Source organism: Oreochromis aureus, linkage group 8 (assembly GCF_013358895.1).
Source record: "Oreochromis aureus strain Israel breed Guangdong linkage group 8, ZZ_aureus, whole genome shotgun sequence".
In the NCBI taxonomy this organism is placed as follows: domain Eukaryota; kingdom Metazoa; phylum Chordata; class Actinopteri; order Cichliformes; family Cichlidae; genus Oreochromis; species Oreochromis aureus.
The window spans coordinates 21,547,273-21,571,185 of NC_052949.1; the positions used below are offsets into that span (position 1 = coordinate 21,547,273).

General features: G+C 41.5%; 1 protein-coding gene across 2 annotated transcripts; it reads right to left on the minus strand.

Annotated features, from left to right (window-relative positions):
* Nucleotides 1–4,821: 4,821 nt before the first annotated feature.
* Nucleotides 4,822–21,995, minus strand: tex2l (testis expressed 2, like). 2 transcript variants are annotated; one of them, XM_039616217.1, is made up of 12 exons: nt 21,860–21,995; nt 15,215–16,647; nt 12,042–12,242; nt 11,537–11,864; nt 9,950–10,185; nt 9,722–9,871; nt 9,522–9,621; nt 8,828–8,963; nt 7,577–7,714; nt 7,015–7,224; nt 5,407–5,527; nt 4,822–5,323 (listed from the first exon to the last, which is right to left on the minus strand). In XM_039616217.1, exons 2-12 carry the CDS (start codon nt 16,604–16,606, stop codon nt 5,165–5,167), a joined length of 3,171 nt encoding a protein of 1,056 aa, XP_039472151.1. In that variant the 5' UTR covers nt 16,607–16,647; nt 21,860–21,995; the 3' UTR covers nt 4,822–5,164. The 2 variants fall into 2 exon arrangements, with proteins under 2 accessions (XP_039472151.1, XP_039472152.1); XM_039616218.1 differs by lacking the exons at nt 4,822–5,323; nt 5,407–5,527; nt 7,015–7,224; nt 7,577–7,714 and adding an exon at nt 8,224–8,298.
* Nucleotides 21,996–23,913: the final 1,918 nt, after the last annotated feature.

The window sequence follows — 23,913 nt, forward strand, 5'->3', positions numbered from 1 at the left end:
ATGTAATAATGTTGAATTTACGGTAAATTGCTGGCAGCTGTGGTTGCCAGAATTTCACTATGGAAAATATAATAATAATGCAGAATACATAACGTTATACTTGATAAATGTAAAATTCACAGTGAACTGTTGTTTTTTGGACCATAATTACTCTGAAATAAAAAACATAACATAATGTAAATTTCTACTTAGAGAAATTTCAGAGATATATCCCTCAAAACTGTAAATACAAAAAAATTACACTAAGTAGTTTCTAACCACAGGAAATTTATTTTGAGTGTCTTCATAGTTTTATTTTGACCATCCTGCGTGTTCCCCTGATCTAAATCCAACTGAGAACCTTTGAGGATGGATGGCAAGGGATGTTTACAAAAATGGACAAATGTTTCCACTCACCTTGTGGAAACGCTTGCATCGCAACTCATTTTTGAAGTGATCAACAATAACGGTGCAGCTACTCATTACACGTTTGGAACTTTGATTTCTGTTTTGATTTACTGTTTTTTGGGGAAGTGTGGTCCTAAACTTTTGATCAGCTGTAAAACAGCCTGTTTCAGTTAAAGCATTGTTTTCAATAAATTGCATGCTCAAAAAATGTTTTGTCTCACTCCCATTTCTTCCTGTTGCATGTTGAAGCTCTACTTGGAACCTTGTTAAGATCCAAACATGCAAAATAGGATTCTTTGCCATTTTTCAAAGACTGTACAAGCTAAAAATGACAGCAGTATGTTTTCTTCAGCCACATACGTCACAGTGGACCAACAAGTGCAATCTGTGTTCAGACAAGTTTTGAGCAATAAAAAAAAGTAGCTTATACGTGACATCCTTTATTTGTTGACGAAAACAAACAAACTGAAATGAAGTGATCATGATGCACTGGGATATTGAATTGTATCCTTGACATGATCATTGGAATTGAATTGAAATGCGAGTAGGGCTGGATACCAAAACTCGATACCTTTTTAGTGCCGACCGACAACATTCGGTAGGTATCGATACTGAAAAATAGAATATTTTTCGGTGCAAAATTTCTGTACTTTTCCAATAAAATCTCTGTTAATGAGCCAAACAGCTCTCTTCCTTCTGTTGCTGCACATAACGCGCCAGCAGGTCGAGTGCGTCTGTGGGCTAAAAAGATGATTTGCAAACAATGAAAGTGTTACAGCTGCAGAGAACAATGGCGGTCTCTTTGGAAGACGTTTACATAGCTAATATTTGCAAACTATGGCATTTTTATAATAGCCATATTGTCACTGGCTGATTTTGTTCTGCTTAAGCAAAGCAAGTGTCAGCAAGCTAAGCAGGGTATTCCAGTCATCTTTCTGTCTTATTCTAGGCAATGTTTAGCTGATGCAGGAAATACAAAGCAGTTGAGTGAAGTGGCACAGCCTGTCTTTCTTGGGTCATCAGCAAATGAGTTGCGGTTGATGACCCGGTCCCCCGGAAGCACAAGAGCCAGGCCAAAGTGAAAGGATAAATAAATGAATAGTATTTAAAAGATTGAAGTTTAAGCTGTGAAGTGGTAAAAGTAATAGAGGTTAAAGCTGTGTTGAATACTAAGGTAAAATAGTGTAAATAAATGAAATGAGATAAAAAGTGTTGGTTGAATTTGAATTGCAGTCCCCTTGGGGTAAAAAAGAAAGCAGGATTCAAGTACAGAGCAAGGCTAGGATTAGATTCAGAGCCGCGTGTGAAGCAGTGGATTCGAACCTTGGACCTTGGTATTTGAAACCTGCCCGCATAACCCGTCAGCCACCTGCCGGGCCAAGAGAATGCGGGCAAATTTGTTCCATTTAAAGTGCACAGTCTTCCTTCATGAAATGAGTACCTATGAAATGGTTTGCAAAGAGTCAAAGTGTTAGAGCTGCAGAGAGCTATTCCGCTATGTTTGGAAGCTGTTTACATAGCAAATAACATATACATGTATGTACATAACATATATGTACATAGGTGTATATGTTGCCATGGAGACACAGTCACTCACATTAGCGGGCGGTGCATGTTTAGTAGAGTGAATGAGGTGATTGTGCGCACAGTGTGATGATGATGATGATGATGTTGAGTTATAAAGCAGGTTAAAAGAAGCACAGCTGACAGTCCCCAGCTGCAGATGGCGGGAGCGCGCAGCTGCGCGGCCGCGGGGTGTGCCCTTTAAATAGAGCAGAATTGCCGCCGTTGGATTGGCCCGCCAAGTGGCCTATGGGAAACGGTGACTTGACCTGTGAGCAGAGTTTGAACCGAGCAGCGATGGTTCGATTCCCATGCTTGCCATCTGCATACGCTCTGTACTCTTCTCAGTACACCTTCAGCCAGCTTAATCTGGCAAGTCTGTAGAGCTCCAGACTTGCCAGCCTAACCTGGCGAGTCTCCAGACTCACTCTGTCTTTTTACCCTTTTCTTCAAATCCCTCCTTAACTTTTGCCTGGAAACAGGGCAATTTTTCACACACAATATGGCTTCAATCTCTCAACAAATGCTCCCAACTCACTCAATTTCCGCTGCATCCACACAATTTACACATCAAAACATAGCGATTTTCCTCACTGTCATTAGTTCGTTTTCCTTAGTAGATAGTTTTCCAGTTACACAAGGTTTTGTAACAGCAAGAAACGGCGGTTTTAACTTCTCATTGTACACTACAAATTTAAGCTTTGTTCATAGAGCTGGCGGTAGCCCACCTTTAGCTCAGCGAGTAGAGAAGGCTTAGCGGTCCTGGTTCAAAACCTCCCAGCAGCAGTATGTTTTGAGCACACACCTCAGCTTTTTTGCCTCTTTTCAGCAGACCATTTGCAGCTACACCAGTCACTACTTTACATCCTTTCTTTTTTGGTGGATATACCAGTGCTTACAGGTAAGACCATTGAAATGCCCACCATTTATAGAGTGCCAGCGAGTGTCAGTAATGTTAATGTGCTTGTGTGGAATAATGACTCTCTCATTGCGCAAATCTCAGAAACATTAAAGGGTCTGTGTACTAGGGTAGCTTTGCATGATTCACAGTGTAAAATAATCCTGATGGTGGGAGTATCGTGGAAAAGCTTTCTGTAGTGCTTTTAAAAAACAGTCATTTTCATTGGGGGCAAATACTTCTGTCCTCATTAGTGTTTAAATATTAACTGGAGACTCTTTGAGTGAGGACTTTTTTTGGTGCCAGAAGCTTTCCAGTGTCTCTTTGGAGTTTTCATGTTCAGCTTTCATTGTGGTGTAAAGTGACAGAACCATCACAGACGACTCCCTTCCTTTTATTGTTCAGTCACATTAGAGTAAACACCCTCACATGACTATAAAAGAGAATTAAATGTTCCTGAATGGTTGGAGCTGTCCGTCCTAAACTTTAAAGTTGCTGTGTGTCACAAAAACAGAGACTCATGTGTTCATCTGAGTTAGAATTGACTGACGCTGCCTCATTTTAATTTCACATCGATTTGTTCAGATTTCCCCCAGCGAGTGTCTCTGGGTTTGTCTCTCACACCGAATATATGTCAGTTGCTGCTGCCTCCTGCGCTGCTGTGTGTTCAAATTCCAACCAGGCAGAGTTGTTATGAGTTTGTCTGTCTTTTTATTTATATTTGTGCTTGCAGCGCTGTGTGCCAGAACAGAACAGCATATTTTCCCAAAAACTAAGTAAAAATTAAAACTGATTAAACAAAATTAAATGGATAAAACTGATTTAAAAATCCCCCCAAAATCAAATGTTTTTGAATCGTGCTTAACCAAATACCAGGCTGGAGAGCTGAACCTAAAGTATACATATAAAGATTTCAACAGTGAAGCAGATTGTCCAGTTTTTAAGGTTTGTATGGTTATAAATGTCACTGTTCCTGTGTCTACTCCATGCCTTTCCCATATCCCACGTTTCATGTCTAGTCACCCCTGCCTCTACGTTCCCTGTGTCTCCCCAGTCAGCTGTGCCTTCTTGACAAAAGGAGGGAGTTTATAAGACATCGTGATAATAATGAATTACAGTAGTCCAGCCTATAAGTAATGAATGCATGAGACAGGATATTTCTACTTTTAGAGATATTGCACAAATGGAAGAAAGCAGTCCTACATATTTTTTTAATATGTGCATTAAAGGACATGTCCTGGTCAAAAGATGGCCAAAGATGCTTTGTTTGGTCGAGATCTAGTTACTTTTAAAGGCCATTTGAGTGCAGTCGGTGTCATGTTCAAGAAAGCTGTTTGGGATGGTCTGAGCTTTGTGATGTGGCGTGATATCCTTCATGGAAGCAGTCGTCAGAGGACGACTACACTGTGGTCACAAAGCGATGGACATGAACAGCAAACGATATGTTTTGCCATTTAAACAATGCTCACTTGATACTAAAGAGCCCAAATTTTGCCAAATAATCTCCGCGACAGTATTACAACAGCAGCAGCAGCCTGAACTGTTGATATAAAGCAGGATGGATCCATGCTATAATGCTGTTTACACAAAGTTCTCACTCCAGCATCTAAATGTTGCAGCATGAAGGCTGCCTTAAAACTGTTTGCAGTTCTAAAAAAAGCAGCAGAATCAGGGGAAGCCCAGAGTGATCCCAACCAGGTTTCACTGAACAGAAGGACCGTCTGTTAAATCATATATCACAAAAAAAATGTCAGCTTCCGTTAAACAGCAAACGACTGAATTCAACAAAAAATGGTTGGTTATCGTCACTAAATTAACACATTTCCATTATTTATAACTAACCACCTCTAATGCTAGGGACTGTTGATGTTCCAATGAATCATTACACACACACACACACACACACACACACACATATATATATATATGTTTTGTGTATTGTAGTAAGATGAGATGCTTTCAGTATTTTCCGACTTTATTTAATAATGACCATCATCTTATTATCCAAAGGGACATTGTAAACATCAGATAATTAATTAAATAAATAAATATATCTTCTATGGATCATTCACATGTAAACAGTTGCAAGTTGCTCCATAGCATTCATTGTGACAGTTATTCTTCTTTAGATGATACAAGCAGATCTCTAAGTCATGGTCAGTTATCTTAACACGTACAGCGTGAAACACAATTTATAGAAACTCCTGGTTCAGACATAAACACTAAAGTTAGTGAGTCTGCCTAAGAGCTACTAGCTTCATGTTATGTATCCACTTCACAGGGTCGGCTTGTCATTATTTTATTATCGTTGTGGCACTAGTCAGATTCTGCCCCGGCGATCTCGGGTGGAATCCTTTCTATGGATTCTGTGGAGGAGCTTTGGGATTGTTGGGACTCCGAGGCTTGAGTGCTGTCCACGCCGGACTGCATCAGCGGTAAGTAGATGTCATCCATGTTTGGCAGTACTAAAACTTTCTGAAGAAGAAAAGCAGGAGATAGCTAGGAAAAAGCAGAAACATTTCATGGCAGCACAGAATTCGAGTGATTTTTGACTCTACCTGGAACTCGTCCTGCAGTTTCCTTTCAATCCACTCCGTCACATGGCAGAAAGTCACCTCCCTTTCCCCCAGTTTGGGACGGACATGCAGATCCAGTTTTGGTGGTACACAGAAACTGTACCTGCGGATAATATTCAAATATTTAAATGCATCAAGATGATAACAAGTATGAGAATGTTTCAGGTCTATTTCGATCTCACGTTGTTGGAGTGCTTTAAAACAGCCTCAGTGCTCGAACAGATTTATCAGGCGAATAAATAAATGTTCCTTTGGCAAGCAGTGAAAAGTGAGTCACTCCACAGAGAGTCAGAAACAGATCACACAGCTGATTTGTTTTTGAGCATTTGTTAAGTGCACTTATAGCATGCAGCATAACCACGTCTTTTAAATCTCACAGTGGTTTTTTCCTTGAATACATGTAAACTTATACTGTGTTATATCTTAAGAAAATCAGTTAACCAGGAGTGAAATCAGATTTTTTGTTAATGTTCTCCATATTTTTTTCTCCCTATATTATGTTTTTCTTAACTTTTGCATTAGTTCCAATCTAAAGCTTATATCAACTCATTCTGTCAATTTTTAAAGATGCAAAACATAGAAAATCTTACTCTAGAAGGTGCCACCATTTTTTTAAAGACAAACCCAAGTAGCGATTGGTGGCACTTCCATTAGCTTTATTTTTTTTTATGTCAAAAAAGGGTTAACACAGTCACTTTTATTACACCTTAAACTGTCTTGGTTCTTCGTGACACACAGGTTCAGCAAAGTGTTGGAAACATTCCTCTGAGATTTGTATCCATTTTGACACGATAGCATCACACAGTTAATGCAGATTTGCCAAAGTTGCTTTGTGACGTGGAAGCAGTCGTCAGAGGACGACTACACTGCGGTCACAAAGGGATGGACATGAACAGCAACAATATGTTTTGCCATTTAAACAATGCTCAGTTGATACTAAGGAGCCCAAAGTGTGCCAAATAATCCCCGCCACAGTATTACACCAGCAGCAGCAGCCTGAACTGTTGATATAAAGCAGGATGCATCCATGCTATAATGCTGTTTACACAAAGTTTTCACTCCACCATCTAAATGTTGCAGCAGAAATCAGGACACATCACACCTGACTGTGTTTTCCACTCTTCTGTTGTCCAATTTTGGTGAGCTGGTGTGAAGATCAAGGTATAATTAATGAAATGACCAGTGAGTGTAATTACACCTTTGATGCCGTTTCATGTTCACTTGAGTCATTGTTAATATTTGGATGCTTTAAACTGTTTTCAAACTATTAATTACAACACATGCATACGCAATTGTATGTTTTTCACTATTTAAACACGTGAACTCATAATGGTCCAAAGCCTCCAAAGCCCTACCAGCACATACATGTTTATCTGAATTGCTCAATCCTCTTTAATCTTTAATGTGGTTATTGAATAAGCTATAGTGACTGATCTTCTTACTGGGCCTGAACACTTTGATCCAACATGGTTTTGAAGGGCTTCTGATTTAGTCTACATGTTTATATGCAGAAAGAAATAATCTGGATCAACACTGAAGGGCTGCTTGTGCCTCGTTCCAGCTCTAAGGCAGCTGCGTGTCTTTTCGTACCATATCCTGTCTGTAGGGGGCGGCGGGATGTTGACAACCAGAGTCCCTGACAATTCTTGAACCTCGACAGTGAGCAGCAGGGGCGTGTTGGACATCTCCTCGAACTTCTTCTTAATGAACTCGTTCTCTGTCGCCTTCTGGAAGTACTTGGATTTGGCGATTTTGTCCACAAATCTCAAAATCTTCCTTCCAGTCTTGCCACCCCCTGTCCTGTTAGAGAGGATTACAGGAGACGAAATGACAGCGCTTGTGTGATCCTACGAGTCACAATTTTGAGGAGATGAGAGCCTCGAAATGTAAATGAGAGCAGCAGCCATCTGGGGTGTGATGTCAGCACAGTTTAAAAAAAGAGCATTTGCAAGACAGCAGGGTGGAAGTAACACTTTCTTTCACACTTCTTACTGAAACTTTCCTTTTAGAAGCTGTTATTGCTAATCGTTCCACAAAGTAATATAATGTCATTGCTGCAACCTTGTTTCCTGTTTTTAGCTCTTACTAAGCACGATGCAAAAAGTAGGATATATTTTCCATGAATGCATGACATGAATCATTCAAAATTTACCCTTCTGTAGCTGGTGGGCATCCCTTCTCCCCCACCGGACCCTGAGGCTCAGAGAGAAGCGGTTCCTCCTCGTCAGATGAACCAGCGCTGGAGGACTCCTCATCACTGTCGGCCAACACGCTGAGGATCGGCCTGCAGCTGATAAACAGGCAGGCAAGTTAGGTACTAACACAGGCATAATACAAGTATTCAAAAAACATTTCTGAGGCAATTCAGTGCTTGAAACACTCACTTATATCGCCATGGATACAATCTCCAGTGTTAAAACATTGGGACATTAGATTTAGAATTAAATGATTTGATCTCATAGACCTGAAGTTAATCAAAGCACAAAATGTTTCTCCAGGTATTTCTTTTTAGTACCACTTCGTTTCGTTGCCCCCACCCCTGTCTGTGAGGCGTGTTCATGCCAACAAATGAAAAAAGAGCAAATATGTTTCTTAAAATATCCTGTTCTATTCTGATTAAAATGTCGCTTTCTGAGATTTGCGAATCATTCTGTTTCTATGTACACTTCACACAGCGTTCCAACTTTTCCAGAATTGGGGACGTACATGTGCAGGAGCCAATTTTGCATCTGCTATTAGTGAACATACCTAAAGCTTTTCTATCTTGACTTTTAGCTTCAGATGCAGCACAAAGACGGCTAATGTGATGCTTTGCCTGGACTTTAATCCTTGTGGGTTTATGACAAGAAGGTCTAATCATTATAATGTGCGGCTCTGTAGATCAGAAAGCAGAAGGGATCAAGGGAGAGAGATGTGTAGGTGTGTGCGTGCGTGCTATAGAAAGGATTAGAATGAAAAACCATGTTTATTGTTATTTTTTACATTGCTCGTGCTACTTGGGCAAGGCAACATGATAAAATGTGCATTAGAGATGATAAAAACACTATTAGCTTTTTTAAAAATAATAATACATGACAGAATTTAAAAATAGGAGGCAGCTCAGTAGGTAAGTCAGGATGTATCTGTCTTTGTGAATTTCACCCCCGCGGTGATTAGTGCATTAGAGATGAGGATGCAACTAATACATTGCTCTGTGGGGGTTACTGGATTATGAAAACAAAATCAGTAAGGTAGCTAATTAAAGAGATTATCCACAGACATCACTGGCTATTTCATTTTTAAACAGCATCTTTTTTAAGAAAGTGTGTGATATGTAAGAATATATCTATATATAGGTAACTCTATAAGATTACAGGGGTGCGTCACGTGTCACAGTGCTAATGGATGTGTGTGCAGCACTGACCGTGGGCTACCGGTTTCCGTCATATAGTGCACTGTCTCCTGACCGCCATCTTTACCCAGCTTGGACAGGTTGAACTTGGTCTGCAGGGTCATCTGCAGGTTACCGGTGTAAACCAGCTGAAGCTCCACCCACAGGCCTGCAGAGGGCACCCCAAACAGGTCAATGCTAGACCTCCAAAATTAAGACAAATGCTGCAAGAGACAGCCTAATCTGGACACACACTGCTTAGTAGGCAGATTAAACAGCTTTCATTGAGATTATCAAGGCTTGGAATTAAATTCATAGTAAATTACGAGAGACTGTTAATTCTCTTTAGGAGGTGAGTGGGGGGGAGGGCAGAAAACAGCAAAAGCGGTTGACACAAAGTTGCGTAACGACGAAGGAGGCAGAGAAATCGAGAAAGGGGAAAGTCATGATGTCACACAGCTACATTCATGCTGATAAGCTTAAATTCCCCTCATCGTTAGGAGCAGCCAAACGGCCTGATTTCAAAACACACGCACACGCAAATATGCTCCAAATGGCGTAGTAATGGTTGCCCTGCCCCACAAGATTACGACAGGATAACAGTGTCTGATCTGATGCTGTAACCGCATGAGGTCATCGCTTGCTGTGTTTGTGTATTTGTGTAAATCTCTTTGCATTTTGTGTTGCCCTTATGTTTTGCAGTGTTTAATCTCCTCTCTGCACTCACCTCTGGGGTTAACCTCTGGTCTGGAGGTAGCAGTGATTTGCGGCATTGAGCTGCCCATATCCAGCTCAGTCAGAGTCAGTTCATTCATAAAGTAAGGCAGCTGTAGAGAATATTGCATGATTTAAAATCACAGGGGGGCAAAAATGTGGAGTAATTATGGTTAACCTTTCTGACTCGGCAGCTTTCATTACTGCTCTCACTCTAATTTTGCTGAGTTTCTTCTGAATCTTGTGGGAGACGGCATCGGCCCAGCGCTTCTCTCGCAGGAAATCCCAGAAGATCCGACCGATTAGAGCGTTAGCCCAGGCAGTTTGGCTTTTCCCTGGGTACTCTGCTAGATCACAGGTACACTTAAAAAAAATAAAGAGAAGAAAAACACAAGTTTAGAGCAAATTAAAGGCTGTATAGTTTGTAATGGTGAAGCTTACATCTGTGCTGCTGGCTCCAGGACTACAGAGTGGGGTCAGCTCCTCTGTAACCAGGAGACGGGCCATATAACTGGGGTAGTCGAGCACAGAAAGGCCCCTGGTGCTACCCGAGGGCGCTCCGGAGATAATGGGGAATGGAGGTGTAGATGGGGCGTCCTCGTCACTGCTGCCCACTCTGCTGGAGCCCCTGCTGCTCGGCACATTAACGTGTACACTGGTGCGCTGTGTTTGGTCACCTGGGAGAACACAGGATCATTTAATCATAGTTCTGAGAAAAAGTAACTCTGATGATTTTTCATAGCAAAGTGAAAACCAGAAAATCTCACGCCCAATCATAAATCTTCTCTCTAATTAAAATATTAATTTTAATCTCTAATTAAGATTTATTTCTTGAAAACTGTATTCAAAAAACATAAACAACACAGACTGTTGGATTTAAATTGCTAATTCTACCCAGTCAATGTGTGACCGACCTGTCACTGGGACACAAACTTCAAAAAAAGAGCAGAGTAATATCACAAACTAAATATATATACATATATATGTAACTATATATACTTGTGATACTCTCGGTCGTGTTGCTATAACAACCCCATGCAGATTAAGTTGTTCTGGATTGTAATGGAAAACAACCAGAACCAAGTTATGCAGAGCTGATCAGGTACTAGCGGAGAAGGACTGTTTGCAACTTGCAAGTTGTCTCATTTTCAGCAAGGGATAACTTGCAAGCTACTTTGGTTAGTTTCACAACATCTACCTTGGAAACTTTGAGTGAGAAATATTGTACTATGGGTTTTACTTTCTGCAAGATTTTTTTTTATAGTGATCATATCATTGCTTATGTTGCAGTTCCTTATTAATCCTCTAATATATTTTTCACCATGAACAGGGCAGCTGGAAGTCTGTTTTTGATGGACAGACTTGCAGATGATGGTATCTGAAAGAAACTTCTTTGCAAGCATATATGTTCAGTTTTTGAGGAACAATCTGTTGACCATGTAAACTCCACTGGAACCTGGCGGACCATTAGTTTCTAATCATATTTACAGTATGTAACAGACAGACATAGTTTTCAGGATGTAAAAGTGAAGCTAAAGTGGAAATACCTCAAACCTATAATCTTTCTAATGACCAACAGGGGGCGACTGTACATATAAGACAGTAGCTCTACTGCTTTATCCATGACTTCAATCACTAGTTTGAAGTCAATATATCAATAATGTTCTCATTTAGAATAAAACATCATTTTGGGTGTAGTATCAACAATTTCTTAGTCGGCTCCACCCTTCACTCCTAAACAAACAAATAAAACAAAAAAAAAATAGCCAAAATACTCAAGTTGAGCTTTTAAAACTGGAGTTCACAAAAAATAGCGCCTGTCCATCTTTGATATACAGTCTGTGGTTTGAACCCTGAAGATATGTTTTTGTATTCTGTCATTCCAGAGTATAGAGTAGGTGAGACCACTACGACAAAGCTGGTCTCTGTTTTTATTGCATGTTCGCTTGAAATGGATTGCCAGAGCATGTAATCCATATTCCACTCATATATTACAGATTCCTAACGCATTAACAATGTGTCTCATACCCCTTGTGCTGGAGACATATTTGCTCTGTCTGTTTCTCTCCTTTTCTCTCTCTGTGTCCATGGATGCAAACAGGAAATGACGGAACCACTCTTCTTTCTCTCTTCCTGTACGGCCGAAGAGGTAAAGAACGGTGGGAAGCTCATGGTCATGTTTGGAGGATCTTGGTTTTGGACTGGCTGATTCGGCTCCGGACTCCGATCCTTGGCTCTCCTCCCGCCTTCCCCCCTCATCCTCCTGAGATTTTGCCCCCCTGGTTAGCTGGATGCAGATGGGATACTTTGGATTCCACATCCTCTTCTGCGCCAACACAGATGGCAGCAGGAATACCTTTGGGAAAAGCAAAGAGTTCAATGGTGTTAAAGCAAAACTGTTAAACAGGGAAGGTAAACAGTTTATTTTAATCTTGAGAGTTAATTTCAAAATCAAACATTTCATTTCAGCCAGTGGGGCCTGACATACAGTCAAACCTTTCACTTAACACTATTACTTAGCGAGTCTTCATACTTTGCTATTTGCCAGCTGAAAGCAGCGTGACTTGACAAAGGTGGGCTCGTGGAATCTCTCGTCATACGTGGCCCTGCGGCTGATGTTCGATCGTGGGGTTTCCAGACGGAGACACGATCCCTCCAGGGTGGCAAACACAGAGTGAGTCAGACCTAGATGGCTGGTTTCTGGGTCGTAATCAAATATCTCATTCATCCAGCCCTGGAAAGAAAGAAAGTAAGAGGTGATTTAAAATCAGCACTAGTGGTTTTTATGCACATTCAAGTGAGAAGTAAACACTTCATCTCGAATTGTTCCAGCCGTGAAAATCCTGATCTTTGTAATCAGGCTGAGATGTGATGTGGAGAGCAAAAAGTAAATGTGCATTTTAAATGCTTTATTTGTCAGTGAAGAGTTGACGTCTCGGGACCAAACTAGGCAACTTATATTCAACTCTTTGGATTTTCAAAGATATGCTTTATCTTATTTCCCCTTTACAAATACTCAATGTGCGATTGAAGTGCAGACTTCCAGCTTTGATTTAAGGCACTAAACAAAAGTACCTAACTAACGGTTTGTGCACGCCACTTTAAAGGTCCAGTAAACTAACTGGTACATTACACACAGTAATTTAATAATTTAAAGCAGAGTCACCCTATGACCTCTGAGACGGCCTCACAAACCTCCCCAGCTTTCACGTTTTAATTGCTTTCAAACTGATACCCAACTGCTAATGGCCAAAGAAGGGAATTAGCTCAATAGCGAGACAGCAAACATCGTTTTCCACTCTTCTCCATCCCTAGTCTGCCAAGCTTCCTGACAAATTACAGCTTATTCCTGTCTGTATTTCCTACTAATTGCCTCTGGAGCTGACAGTGTCTGGGTGGTGGTAGTCTTCCTCGGTTGCCCCGTGTCAAGCTAAGCCAGGAGCAGAACAACAATTATCACTGCGGCTCCAGCAGTTTTCATTATTGAAGGTTTTAATTGTGTTCCAGGATCCTCGTGTACGGTAGTAGCACGCCACATTCAGAAGCTTGAATCTGAGAACAAAACAGTCGGACCTGCTGAAGCGACTCGCCAGCATGACATTGTTATTTTGGACCAAATGAGCAGCAGTGAAGACTAATAACAACCGCTTGGCATATTCTGGCTGCTGAAGTTTACTTGGAGGAACTTTTTAACAAGCTTTTTAAAGTGAATTCAGAAATTAGTAAATTTCCGTTCGTATAAGAGGTAAACATTTTGAAATAGCCATAATCCCACTGTGACCATACTGAGGTACGTGTTTCCATCGATCTGCTTCATGTGAACATTTTAGACAAAACTGAAGTTTGTTTACAGAGTAAGAACATGCCAACATGCAAAAATTTTGTGCACTACAATATGAACCTGTTTCAGCTCTCTGTGCAGAGGAGGGTCAAAAATCAGAACTTGTACTGAGACTATTAATTCCCTATTTTGCAGTAACTCTTGATCCCATCTCCACATAATATTTATATAACAGTATTTGTTCAATACATTCTTTTGAACACTTATCAAATTCAAGGTCACAGGCAGACAAACCTGTCAAAGCTCACACTGGATAAAAATGACTTTACACCCAAGAGAGATTGCCACTCCATCACAGTGTTGACACACAGAGACCCATGTCCACACTAATACGTTTTCATTTGAAAACGCACCTGTTTCTCTCCATTTGGCCTTTCGTCCACACTGAGACGGCGTTTTTGGTCAAGGGAAACTGAGTGTTTTGAAAACGCTCTCCAAAGCAGATACATTTGAAAACTCCATTTTCGCGTCGCAGTGTGGACAGCGAACCCAGAGCCTTTTCATTTTAGTCATGTGATGCAGTCATGTGACCAGTTAAACTAAGATAGCGGAGGGCATTACACAGCAGTTGTTTTGTTTGCTCTCAATCTTGACAGCCCTATTAAAGATTAATATCAGTCTGTACATGCTCCAGATAGCTTTTCTTCAAATTCTTTAATTCTCACTCGCTTTTGCAACTTTGTACTCTTGTGTTACTCGCAGCAACAACTCCACCTCATTGTTAGTCCATTTAAAAAAACTCTTTTCCTCGACATTTTGCTGTGATGTTTCAACGAGCTGGAAAGTAAATAAACAGCAGACAGAAATGAGGCAGGTCGAATCGTCTCGCGTTTCACGCATGCGCAGTACTTGGACGTAAGTGTTTTCGGCTCTTTCAATGTGAACGCACAACTCTGTGAAAACGAATGAAAATGAGAGTGTGGACGAGGAGCGTTTTCAGACGAAAACACCGTTTTCAAATTTATCCGGGCTAGTGTGGACGTAGCCCCATACACTCTCACATTCACACCTATGGCCAATTTAAGCCTCTGAGATCAAAGTTTTCAGCAGCAGTACCAAACCTGCTGCCTTAACTCTACCTGTGTAATTACAACAGTTTTGGGGTTGCTCTTTTAAAAAATCTGTGTCTTGACAGTTAAGGAACAAACAAAGAAAATGATCATTCTGACACAAATTAAAAACTTCCCTTTAAAAAATTTTTTGACTCAAAAACAGACCAGAGTTATTACCTACAGTAACTTATAATTCAGAGAGTTAAAATCTCCATGCATGTCTGAGCCTGAAAAATAACCCATACCAGGGAAGGCGGGACACACAGAAGACTTGATGACTAAGAGCTTCAATCCAAGAACTTTCTTGCTAATAAGTGCAGAAAATGGAAAAGCCAATGTACAGTATATATAAATTTGATTTTGCCAGTTTTCAAACATTTGGTGGAAAATTGTTCAGCTTAACAGCCTCTGAATCAAAATAGAGCTAGTTGAGTTCATAGTATAAAGACTATAAACAGGGGTAATGTAGGGTATATGTAAAGATCACTGATTGATGAACAAAAATGTAAAAAAAATCCTCAAAATTTTCATCCAGGACTACTTAGTTCTCCCTCTTGCCAGCCTTTTTCTAACACTCCAACTGGCTGTCGGGTCTAGTCTCATTTTCAACCCCGTTCCCTCTGAGTCGGAGAATGAGGAAAACAAAGAAATTCAATTCTGTATCTGTTGAGCATTATGCCACCTTCAAATGCCGTAACGCACTTGATTCCCAGGCATTTTTATGACAAACTAAAAATGTGTGAGTACTGGAGCTGAACAGAGGTGTCTGAAAATAAAAGTGACATTTTCATCGTTGATGACTCATCCATTTACCTTGAGTGTGTCAGGCTCAATGCTTACAATGCCACCTGTCAGAATCCCTTCTCCCAACAGCGTCTGTGGGGGTCTATAGGTATGGACTGAGTTGCTAGACCTGGAGGAACCCATCCGAATGAGCAAAAGCCCTAGCAAGAAGCCCAGTGCTAATCCCAGAGCCAGGCCAGAGAAGTATGGACTGAGAGGTAGGATAAAGTAGCCGTACGAAAGCACTGCCACACAAAATAAACTCATTCGTGGCAGAGGGTGAGGGGGCTGCGGAACGGGAGAGGTCGTGGGTGCTGTTGGAGCCTGAGAACCAGGCGACCTCCTCGCCTGCTTATGAGTTTCGATGGCAAACACTTGCATCATATCACCATCTGTACATATTTCTAGCTCCTCATCCCTGTGTTGCTGCACGTGGTGATGCACCGGGCAGGGGCTGTGCTGAGTTCTCCTGAGATGTCTTACAGAAGGCCACTCAAAGACAGAAAAAACATCAGCATCTGTTTTCCTGGCGCTTCTCACAGGAGACTCGGACAGAACAGTGTCTGTGCTACTTTCCCGCCCCAACCCTCTGGAGCTGATCTGGTGAGTTCCCTGGTTCTTACACTGGTGTTTGGGGCTGCCCGAGCTTTCTTCCCTCCTGATCTTACTGAACATGCTGCTCAAAGGTTCGTGCACAACCTCGGTGAGCTTCCTCTTGGTGTCCTCCAGCTCCATTTTGAAGAAACCACCTTTCAGGCTGTCTCCGCTTGGGGAAAGCGAACTAGGAGATGGGGGAGCAGTCCGAGAGTCTCCATTGCTGCGGGTTTTCGGTTGTGTCAGCTGCTTCCACAGGTGGAGGTTAAGTCGGGAATCTGATTTGGACTGCGACACCTCGGGTTCTGAGCGGGAGAGCTCTGTGGAGATTGACTTGACGAGGCTGAGAAAAGGTTTGGGTTTGAGGGTGGAGCTTTCTTTCAGATCCAGCTCTGTGGACAGAGACTTGACCAGGCTCGCTAAGGGTCGGTGGGTGGGTGAGGGCGGGCCAGGCAAGAGGAAGCTTGGGCCCAGAGAACCAGAGCAGTTTCCCAGGGAACCTGGTGTCGAGGGAGACAGAGGGACATGGAACTCTTCGGACTTCACCCCTCTGTCATCCTCGACGGAAAAATGTTTCTCCTTAGAGAGCGATATAGCAGGGTAGTCCTCATCATGCTCAAGGGAGAAGATGAACTCACTCTCATCCAGGCTGTCCCACTCTCCTTCAGTCCCTGTTAGCTGGATCACAATCCCTCGGGGGAGATGCCTCTTTGTCCCGAGGGAGGTGGCACCCACTGAGGAGAGACCGTGGGGTTCCTGGGGAGATCTGCCACCTGCTCCACCTTTGTCCTCGCTTCCTCTCTCTCCATTTTTACCACCTTCTGCCATTTCTTGACTTTACATCCCCAGGCCGAGGCACTTATGTGTCACTGAAAAAGAATTAAAAAAGACACGGTCAGCTACATCAATAAGCCTCAAGGGCAGAACAAATGAAAGCAGTCAGGGTCTGAGCTGTAGAGAATGAGGAAGGGCATCTTTTCTGTGCTAGTGCGTAATTTCCAAAGAAACTGCTTACTGATGCCAACTGCGCATTAATGTGTGAATGCCGCTTAGTTGAGCTCTGAAGAGCTGTGGAAACCTACATTAATCTGAAGACCAGTGAGCCTGAATCACAGCCAAGTAAGCATGTCTCCCATAGCTGTCGCTCCACATACTGAAGGTTTTTTAGAAGCATGCAAAAATAGACAAGACAGACTTTCTTCCCCAAATGTTGCACAAACTAGGGCAACTCAAGCTTGGGTCTATATGCTTTTTGGGCCTGATATGAATGCCTTTATTGAAACAGAAAAACCTGTGCATGATAGTAATTTAAATATGGTAAGATCCCTTTAAAGCAGAAACAAACATAAAAAAGCTCCAGTCATTCTGTGAAGCAGTATTCAGAATGTAATCTCTCTCCAGCGTCACCCACCAAAGAGCCTACTGTCAGCTGCTGAAACTCTGAGCCACAACGCTCCCTGTGATGTCTTCTAAAGTTGCTTTGAAAGTTACTTATGCAACCCTGAGATGAATGGTGAGGGGGGATGTTTTCTGTCGTTCACCCCCCACCTCCATCCCCGCATATGGCCTTTGTGTGTCGCAACAGCATTGCGCTTTTTCACATAGCACGGCCACCACCCACGAACTTGTGAAAGTGATACAAGTAAAAACCAACATTGGAGAGACGCATTAGATTAGCTGTAATTTAGTGAATGAAAGAAGCAGTTCTGTGTCCCCAAACACAAGTTGGAAACCAGCACAAAGGCCCAGTGGGAGCCCTTTTATTTGCAGTCTCTTGAGGTCAAGTGCCCTGCTCTTTATGCAAGTTAAACCCTACCTCTTACTGTTCAGATTTACGTAACTGTATTAGAGCACTATGTGGCACAGTTTCACCCAATTCCCCAGCAGCTGGTGGATTCTGACTAATCTGCTCTCGCCCAAAATGGACGGAGGGGAGATAAACTAACACACACAGATGTGTTGAGGCGGCTTTACTCCTTCCTCACAACCTTTAACAGGATGGAAAGAGGGACCAGAAGCTGCAAGGTGCTAAATGCACTCACACATTAAACAACTGTTAAGCTAATAATGTTTTGTCCAAGCTGACTGTTGGTGTCTTATCATCATGTGAGTTAGGAAACTGCTGTGGGGTCCGTGGACTCCAGATGCTGCTGTAGTTCTAATCCAGATGTTTTTATAACAATCACGGCAGCTATAAGTCGGCTTTATGCATAAACTCATCATAAAAGGATATGAACCATTGGGGCATATAAGGTTATTGTATTGGTCAAATAGCATAACATAAAATCCACAGTGGAGAGGGCTTTAAGCTAAAACATGTGCAGGTCTTCTATATGTCTCAAATAAGGCAGAGAGAAAATAAAACTGTACAGAAATTGCTGTGAAACACCTTAATTACACAGGATTCACGTGGAAGTGTTGCTTCATTGATTGGCTATAGTTGTTCCTGTCACTTGGGGGGGACATGTCTGCTGGTGGGAACCTCATAAGAACTAGAACCAATCATTACAAGCCAAGATAACCAAGCTTCGCTTGGAAGGTAGCATTAGCCGAGCATTAGCCCATTAGCAAGCTGCCTATTGCTAACTTGGTGCATATACAACAGGCTGCTTATTCATATAGTGATCAACGTTTCCTACACTTTGAAGTACATCTTACACAATGTCCACGCCGTTCTCTAAGGATGTTTGCATAACGTGATTTCATTTGCTGACTGCCGGGCTGGAGCATGACAGTTAGCGAATGAAATGAATGTGACTTGACTGGCTGATGTCAGTGCTGGTGCTTCAGAAGTTAAATTTCTCTCAGCTTTCAACACAAGCATGCACAAGTTAAAAATTGATATAGCTTTCAAGTCAGAAAAATGAAGCCAGTGTCGTAAAAAAAGAATTCTAAATGAAAGACCCCAGACGGCGATAGCTGTGGTTGCAAAAAGACTTCCAGGACTATTTATAGAAAAACAACTTTCTGTCTTGACCTCTAAAGACATTCCGTTGGTCAGTCATTTTTTTCAGTAACTCCTTTTTGAAGAAGTTACATGCTCCAAATTTGTCACTGTATTGATATATAACAAAATTTACAGCATGCTCCCAAATGGTACGTACAATTAAGACACATCAAGTAAAAACTAAAAAAAAAACGAGCTCTATAAAGAGTTGCTTTATAAAACTTGCTATGAAACTACAATCAGTGCTTTTTTGACATTTGGATAAAAGCTTTTCTTTGGTCTAGAGGGAGGATCTGTAATTCCTTCCAGAGGGCAACCATGTAAGAAAATGAGAAGCATCGTTGATCATGTCTCTGACCTAATGTACATATGCTCAACTGAAAATAGCTGAGTGTTGGTGGCCATCTGTGCTGATTTATTAACTCTCTCAAAAGCCTTTTTGTTGGTATGCCTGCTGTGCTGATGCTAACAACTGTTTTGACAGATTAGCTTTCCTCAGTGTCTCAATTAGTGCCACTTCTGTGCCTTCTTCACCAGACTGGTTGTGTTTATAATTCATGTGAGGTTCTGGAACATGTGTGCTAAAAAATTTAAAGTTGAATAGTCTCTAAACAGTTTCTCCACCTATGTTTAATGGAACAGGTTCCTAGAATAGAACAGAATAGAATAGAATTCAACCTTATTGTCATTGCACATGTCATAAGTACAAGGCAACGAAATGCAGTTTGCATCCATCCAGAACGTGCTTTAGCAATAATATAGATATATTACAAGATATGGATCTATTATAGGTATGTTACAATGTACACGGTATGAAGGTACGTTATGAATATGCTATAACTATAAGTATGTATAGGTTGTAGTGAGTGTACAAGCTATGTACAGGCTATGAACAGGATATAAATATGGTTAAAAATATGAAAACTACACAGATTGTAGATATACAATTGTGAGTATTAATAAACAGTTATAAACAGTTGTAAAGAGACCAGAACAGAAGTATAATTATTGTATTGTACAGAATGATTGTCTATACAGCAATCATTGTTGAAGCACCACTCTGATAGTTTGCAGACTTCATCCCTGATGGCAGAATTGTTATCATTATGTATTAATCCAATGACATTGGTACCATGTCCAGTCTTGATGACTAAGTTGGTGCTGGAGTGGATGTGCAGTAGTAGGTGTACAGGGAGTAGCAAAGTGGGCTTAACACACAGCCCCGGGGGAGTGTCGGAGTGGGGAACTCCCCACCCTGTGGTCCATTTGTTAAGAAATCCTTGACCCATCTGCATGCGTGCTCACTGTCACCAGTGTGCTGGGCATGGCTGCGACTTTAAAACAGGGCTTCAGAAACCAACGGGTGACATCACAGTACCTACGTCCATGTTTTATATGGCTTATGACCAATATCTACAACTAGCTACATGTTTGTTTAACTTACACTACTATCTTACTGTACGTTTACATGCTAACTTGCTAATTAGCAATAACCAGAAAGAGCAACTACGACTGATTGAAATGTCATGAGTTCTATAGTTAGCTAAAGAAAATTGAGGCTAAAGAACTAAAGCTTTAAATAAGTTATATCAAGTTTGAAACTTCTGTTACGAGCCATTAATGTATGAACAAATATTGCAACCAAACAGTTTCTGAGGTTATTCCTTCTGTACCAAAATGCAAACCAACTGATAAATAACAAGTGTGGCTCAGAACTTGATCCCTGATGTGTTTTTTAGAAGAAAATAAGACACAAAGTCTAATGTTTCAAAAACATTTACACAAATATCAAGATCCCTATATGGTGTGTTTGTGTGATCTCTGGGGATTCCCCTGCCTTTGTCCTTTTTGTCCACTTAGTTAATTGTGCATTTGGAGTATTCATCTGTGGCAGCCCCATTGGGCATTGAAAACTGTATGAAATTATACAACTATGTAGTTTAAACAAGGGCGAGAAAAAAGTAATAATTTGGTGTCTCAATGTTACTGCTCCTAAAGCCTTTCATTTGTGTTTGTGATTCCAGAAACTCATTTCAGTTTCCTAACCGGCAACATGAAAAGCTCAACCACAAGCTCACTTGTAAAACAATTAGGCCATAACAGATCTTAACATGCAATCCAAGCCTTCAAATGACAGGGTGTCTTTCACTCACTTTCTCTGTATGTGAGTGTAGAGGTTTGTGTGTTTGTGTGCCGCGCCAATCAGACACAAACAGTAACAATCTCAGATTAACATTAATGCAGGGTTTTACTGTGAAATCTGACAAATCACAGAGCCGGATTATGGGCTAAACCAACATTTGGTGGAGTGTGTTTCCAAGCTAGCTCATCTCAGCTGACCCAATGTTGATTGTAGTTATTAGTACCAGTGCAATCCTTTAGAGTCCCTTTGCTATGAGTCATCTTCCTGGGCTTAAAGTGAAACCCAGATGATTGACAAATAAAAAATTGCAGGAATCATATCCAGACTGAGGACTTATGGGAGATTCTGCTCTTACATGAACCTGAGATAGAGGCTGGTGGAGACCACAAACAATATAAAGATACGCTGAGATTTTTTCTTTTCACATGAAAAGTCGAAGAATGTCAGTCCCTGTTAGATTAAATATTACAAGTAACAACTGACTTCTTGCAGCAATTTAAAAGCAACTTCAACCTCACTAAAAATAAAGTTATGAGTTTGAAAATGACACTCAGGGCTCCTCCCACGACTTTCAAACAATAAATGCAATAAATGATACATCAATCATTCAATCAATAATAAGAAAAGCGGTCAGTTTAATCCATGTTGCACCAACATAAGTAATAGGTATGAAAGAAAGTATAAAATATTATTGGCTGACTTTACAGCCAAATCCATGAACAGTTGTCTCATATAAACTATTAAAGCACAGAGTGCAGCTTTGGAACAGCGCATACAGACCGTGTAGCAGTAAAATCTTCACTTTTGCATCCCTCCCTGCATGCACAAGACGAGCGTGAAAGGAAATCACGGCGGGAGAGGTGGAAGTTAAAGAGATGGCGAGTGCGCACAATTAGCTAAAAGAGCAAACACGTCTCCTCCGCTTATGATGTGTTTGGAAAAAAATAAAATAAAAGAAAGATAAAAATGTGGTTATGGGGCGTTTACTTACCGGAAATAGTATGTGTGTGGAAAATAGTTAAACCGGCTCGTTAGCTTTGTCTTCCTCCGGGGTCCTCTCCATTTGTGCGCGAGAGGACTGCGAAATGCGAAAGTGTCGCTCTTCTGTTCATCTGCCTGCCCCCCCCAGTTCTCTTTCTCCCCTCTTACGCAGCCTCGCACGCGCGCACACCTTCCCTCCGCCCGTTTCCAGATGTGTCACGCGCTGCTGAGAATCACAGCTCACCAGCCTGATTATGAAAAGCGTGGCCGCGTGGCATGGTAATCCAGATTAACCACAGAGTTCTGCGGTCCTAACAGACACTCGCACAAACTCACCCACGCACACACACGCACGCACGCACGCACGGTGTGTGTCTAATAATCGTCTAATTGTGGCCTACACACAACAGGGTGACAGCTGAAGTACACCCCGAGGGTTGAGTACCGTTACACAGCCTGCTGCATTAAACTCTGTTACTCGTCTTATCGATCAAAAGTACTACAATCAGCAGAACACACTGATACTGAAATGTGTGATTTTTAAAAAGAGTATCTTTAGTTTGAGTGAAATGCCAGAGAAGACTTTTATGTGATGCTAAAAAGGAAAGAATAAATCCGGCTCCTTTCTTCTGTGCAGTTTGGCCTACATAAAACACAATGTGAGCCCTAGAAATGACAACGTGAGGAATGGGGCAGACTGGCCTGCAGGCTGCAGCTGGGGTAAGAGACAGCAACCCCCATCCATCACTGCCTGGAGGAGGAGACTCAGTGAAGAGCTACAGTCTGTGTACAGTTTGGTCATTTTCATGGTTCTGTTTTACTTTAACTCTGCTCTGTTGTTATTATGGCTTTCCACGTTTTGTTTAACTTGTTGGTGTTAACATATGAGCAGTGAGTGGAGTCATGAAACCAGAGAGTCCTTAAATAGTCCTGAAAGGGTTTGTTTTTGCTCCTGTGAGAACTTAAAAGATTCCTTGAATTAAATACATGCCCTTAGTCACTGTCATTTCTCTGGTGCGCTTGTCACTGCTGCAGCACATTCAGTTTGCACAGGTAGTCCAGCTCCTCCAGGATGGCACATCTATACATTTCATTGCAAGAACGTTTGCTGTATCTCTCAGCACAGTCTCGAGAGCGTGGAGGAGATTCCAGGAGATAGGTGATTACACGAAGGTGAGGTGAAGGCTGTTAGAAGGGCTTCAACCCAGCTGCAGGACTGGGATTGGCTTCTTTGTGCGAGGAAGAAGAGGAGGAGCACCGCCAGAGCCTGACAGAGTGACCTCCAGTGAGCTACTTGTGCATGTTTCTGACCAAACTGGCATGAGGTCCTGACGTCCTTTATTAGGACCTGTGATCACACCACAGTGCTGTGCAGCTCCACTGGCATTTGCACCAGAACAAAAGAAGTAACTGCTTTCAGGTAAAATCCTCAGACTTTCTGTCAGACCATATGTTGGTGATTTTTTATTGTACTGTGAAGCTTAAGCGTTAATTCTCTTTAGCGGTGTCATTTTCTAATGACTCTCTAATGGCCACTTGTGCTTTCAAACACAGAGTGAAAGCAGCATGCTAGCACAGCGTCTCCAGCAGGAGGCACAGGACTGAAAGCAGGTCACCAACTTATAAAAGCATATAATTACTGTACTGTAGATGTTAGACCCCCCAAAGTAGAAGACTGTGAAGTGTATTGGGTCAAAAATAAAAAAAAATAAAAACAAAAGCTTCATAATAAGTGCATTTATAAAAAAATTTGAGTGCTATTGCTTTTTGCTTCTATTTGCTTATTGTATGTAGGATGGTGTGCAGTTTTTGTGACATTTTCAAACACAGACCAGGTGGAAGCTTGCATGAAAGTAAATCTAACCATGCAGTATGGTAAAGCATAGCTTTAAGGTACTGAAGATACTTTAAGGTTCTCACCTATTTATTTAACATTTTGTTTAATTTTCCCGTTTAATGCTATTTTCTGGAAGAACATGCTTTTAAGCTTTCTGGTGCAGAGCTTCTTTTCATCACATTATCTTATTAACCTTCAGATATTGAATCTCAGATAAAGAACCGAGT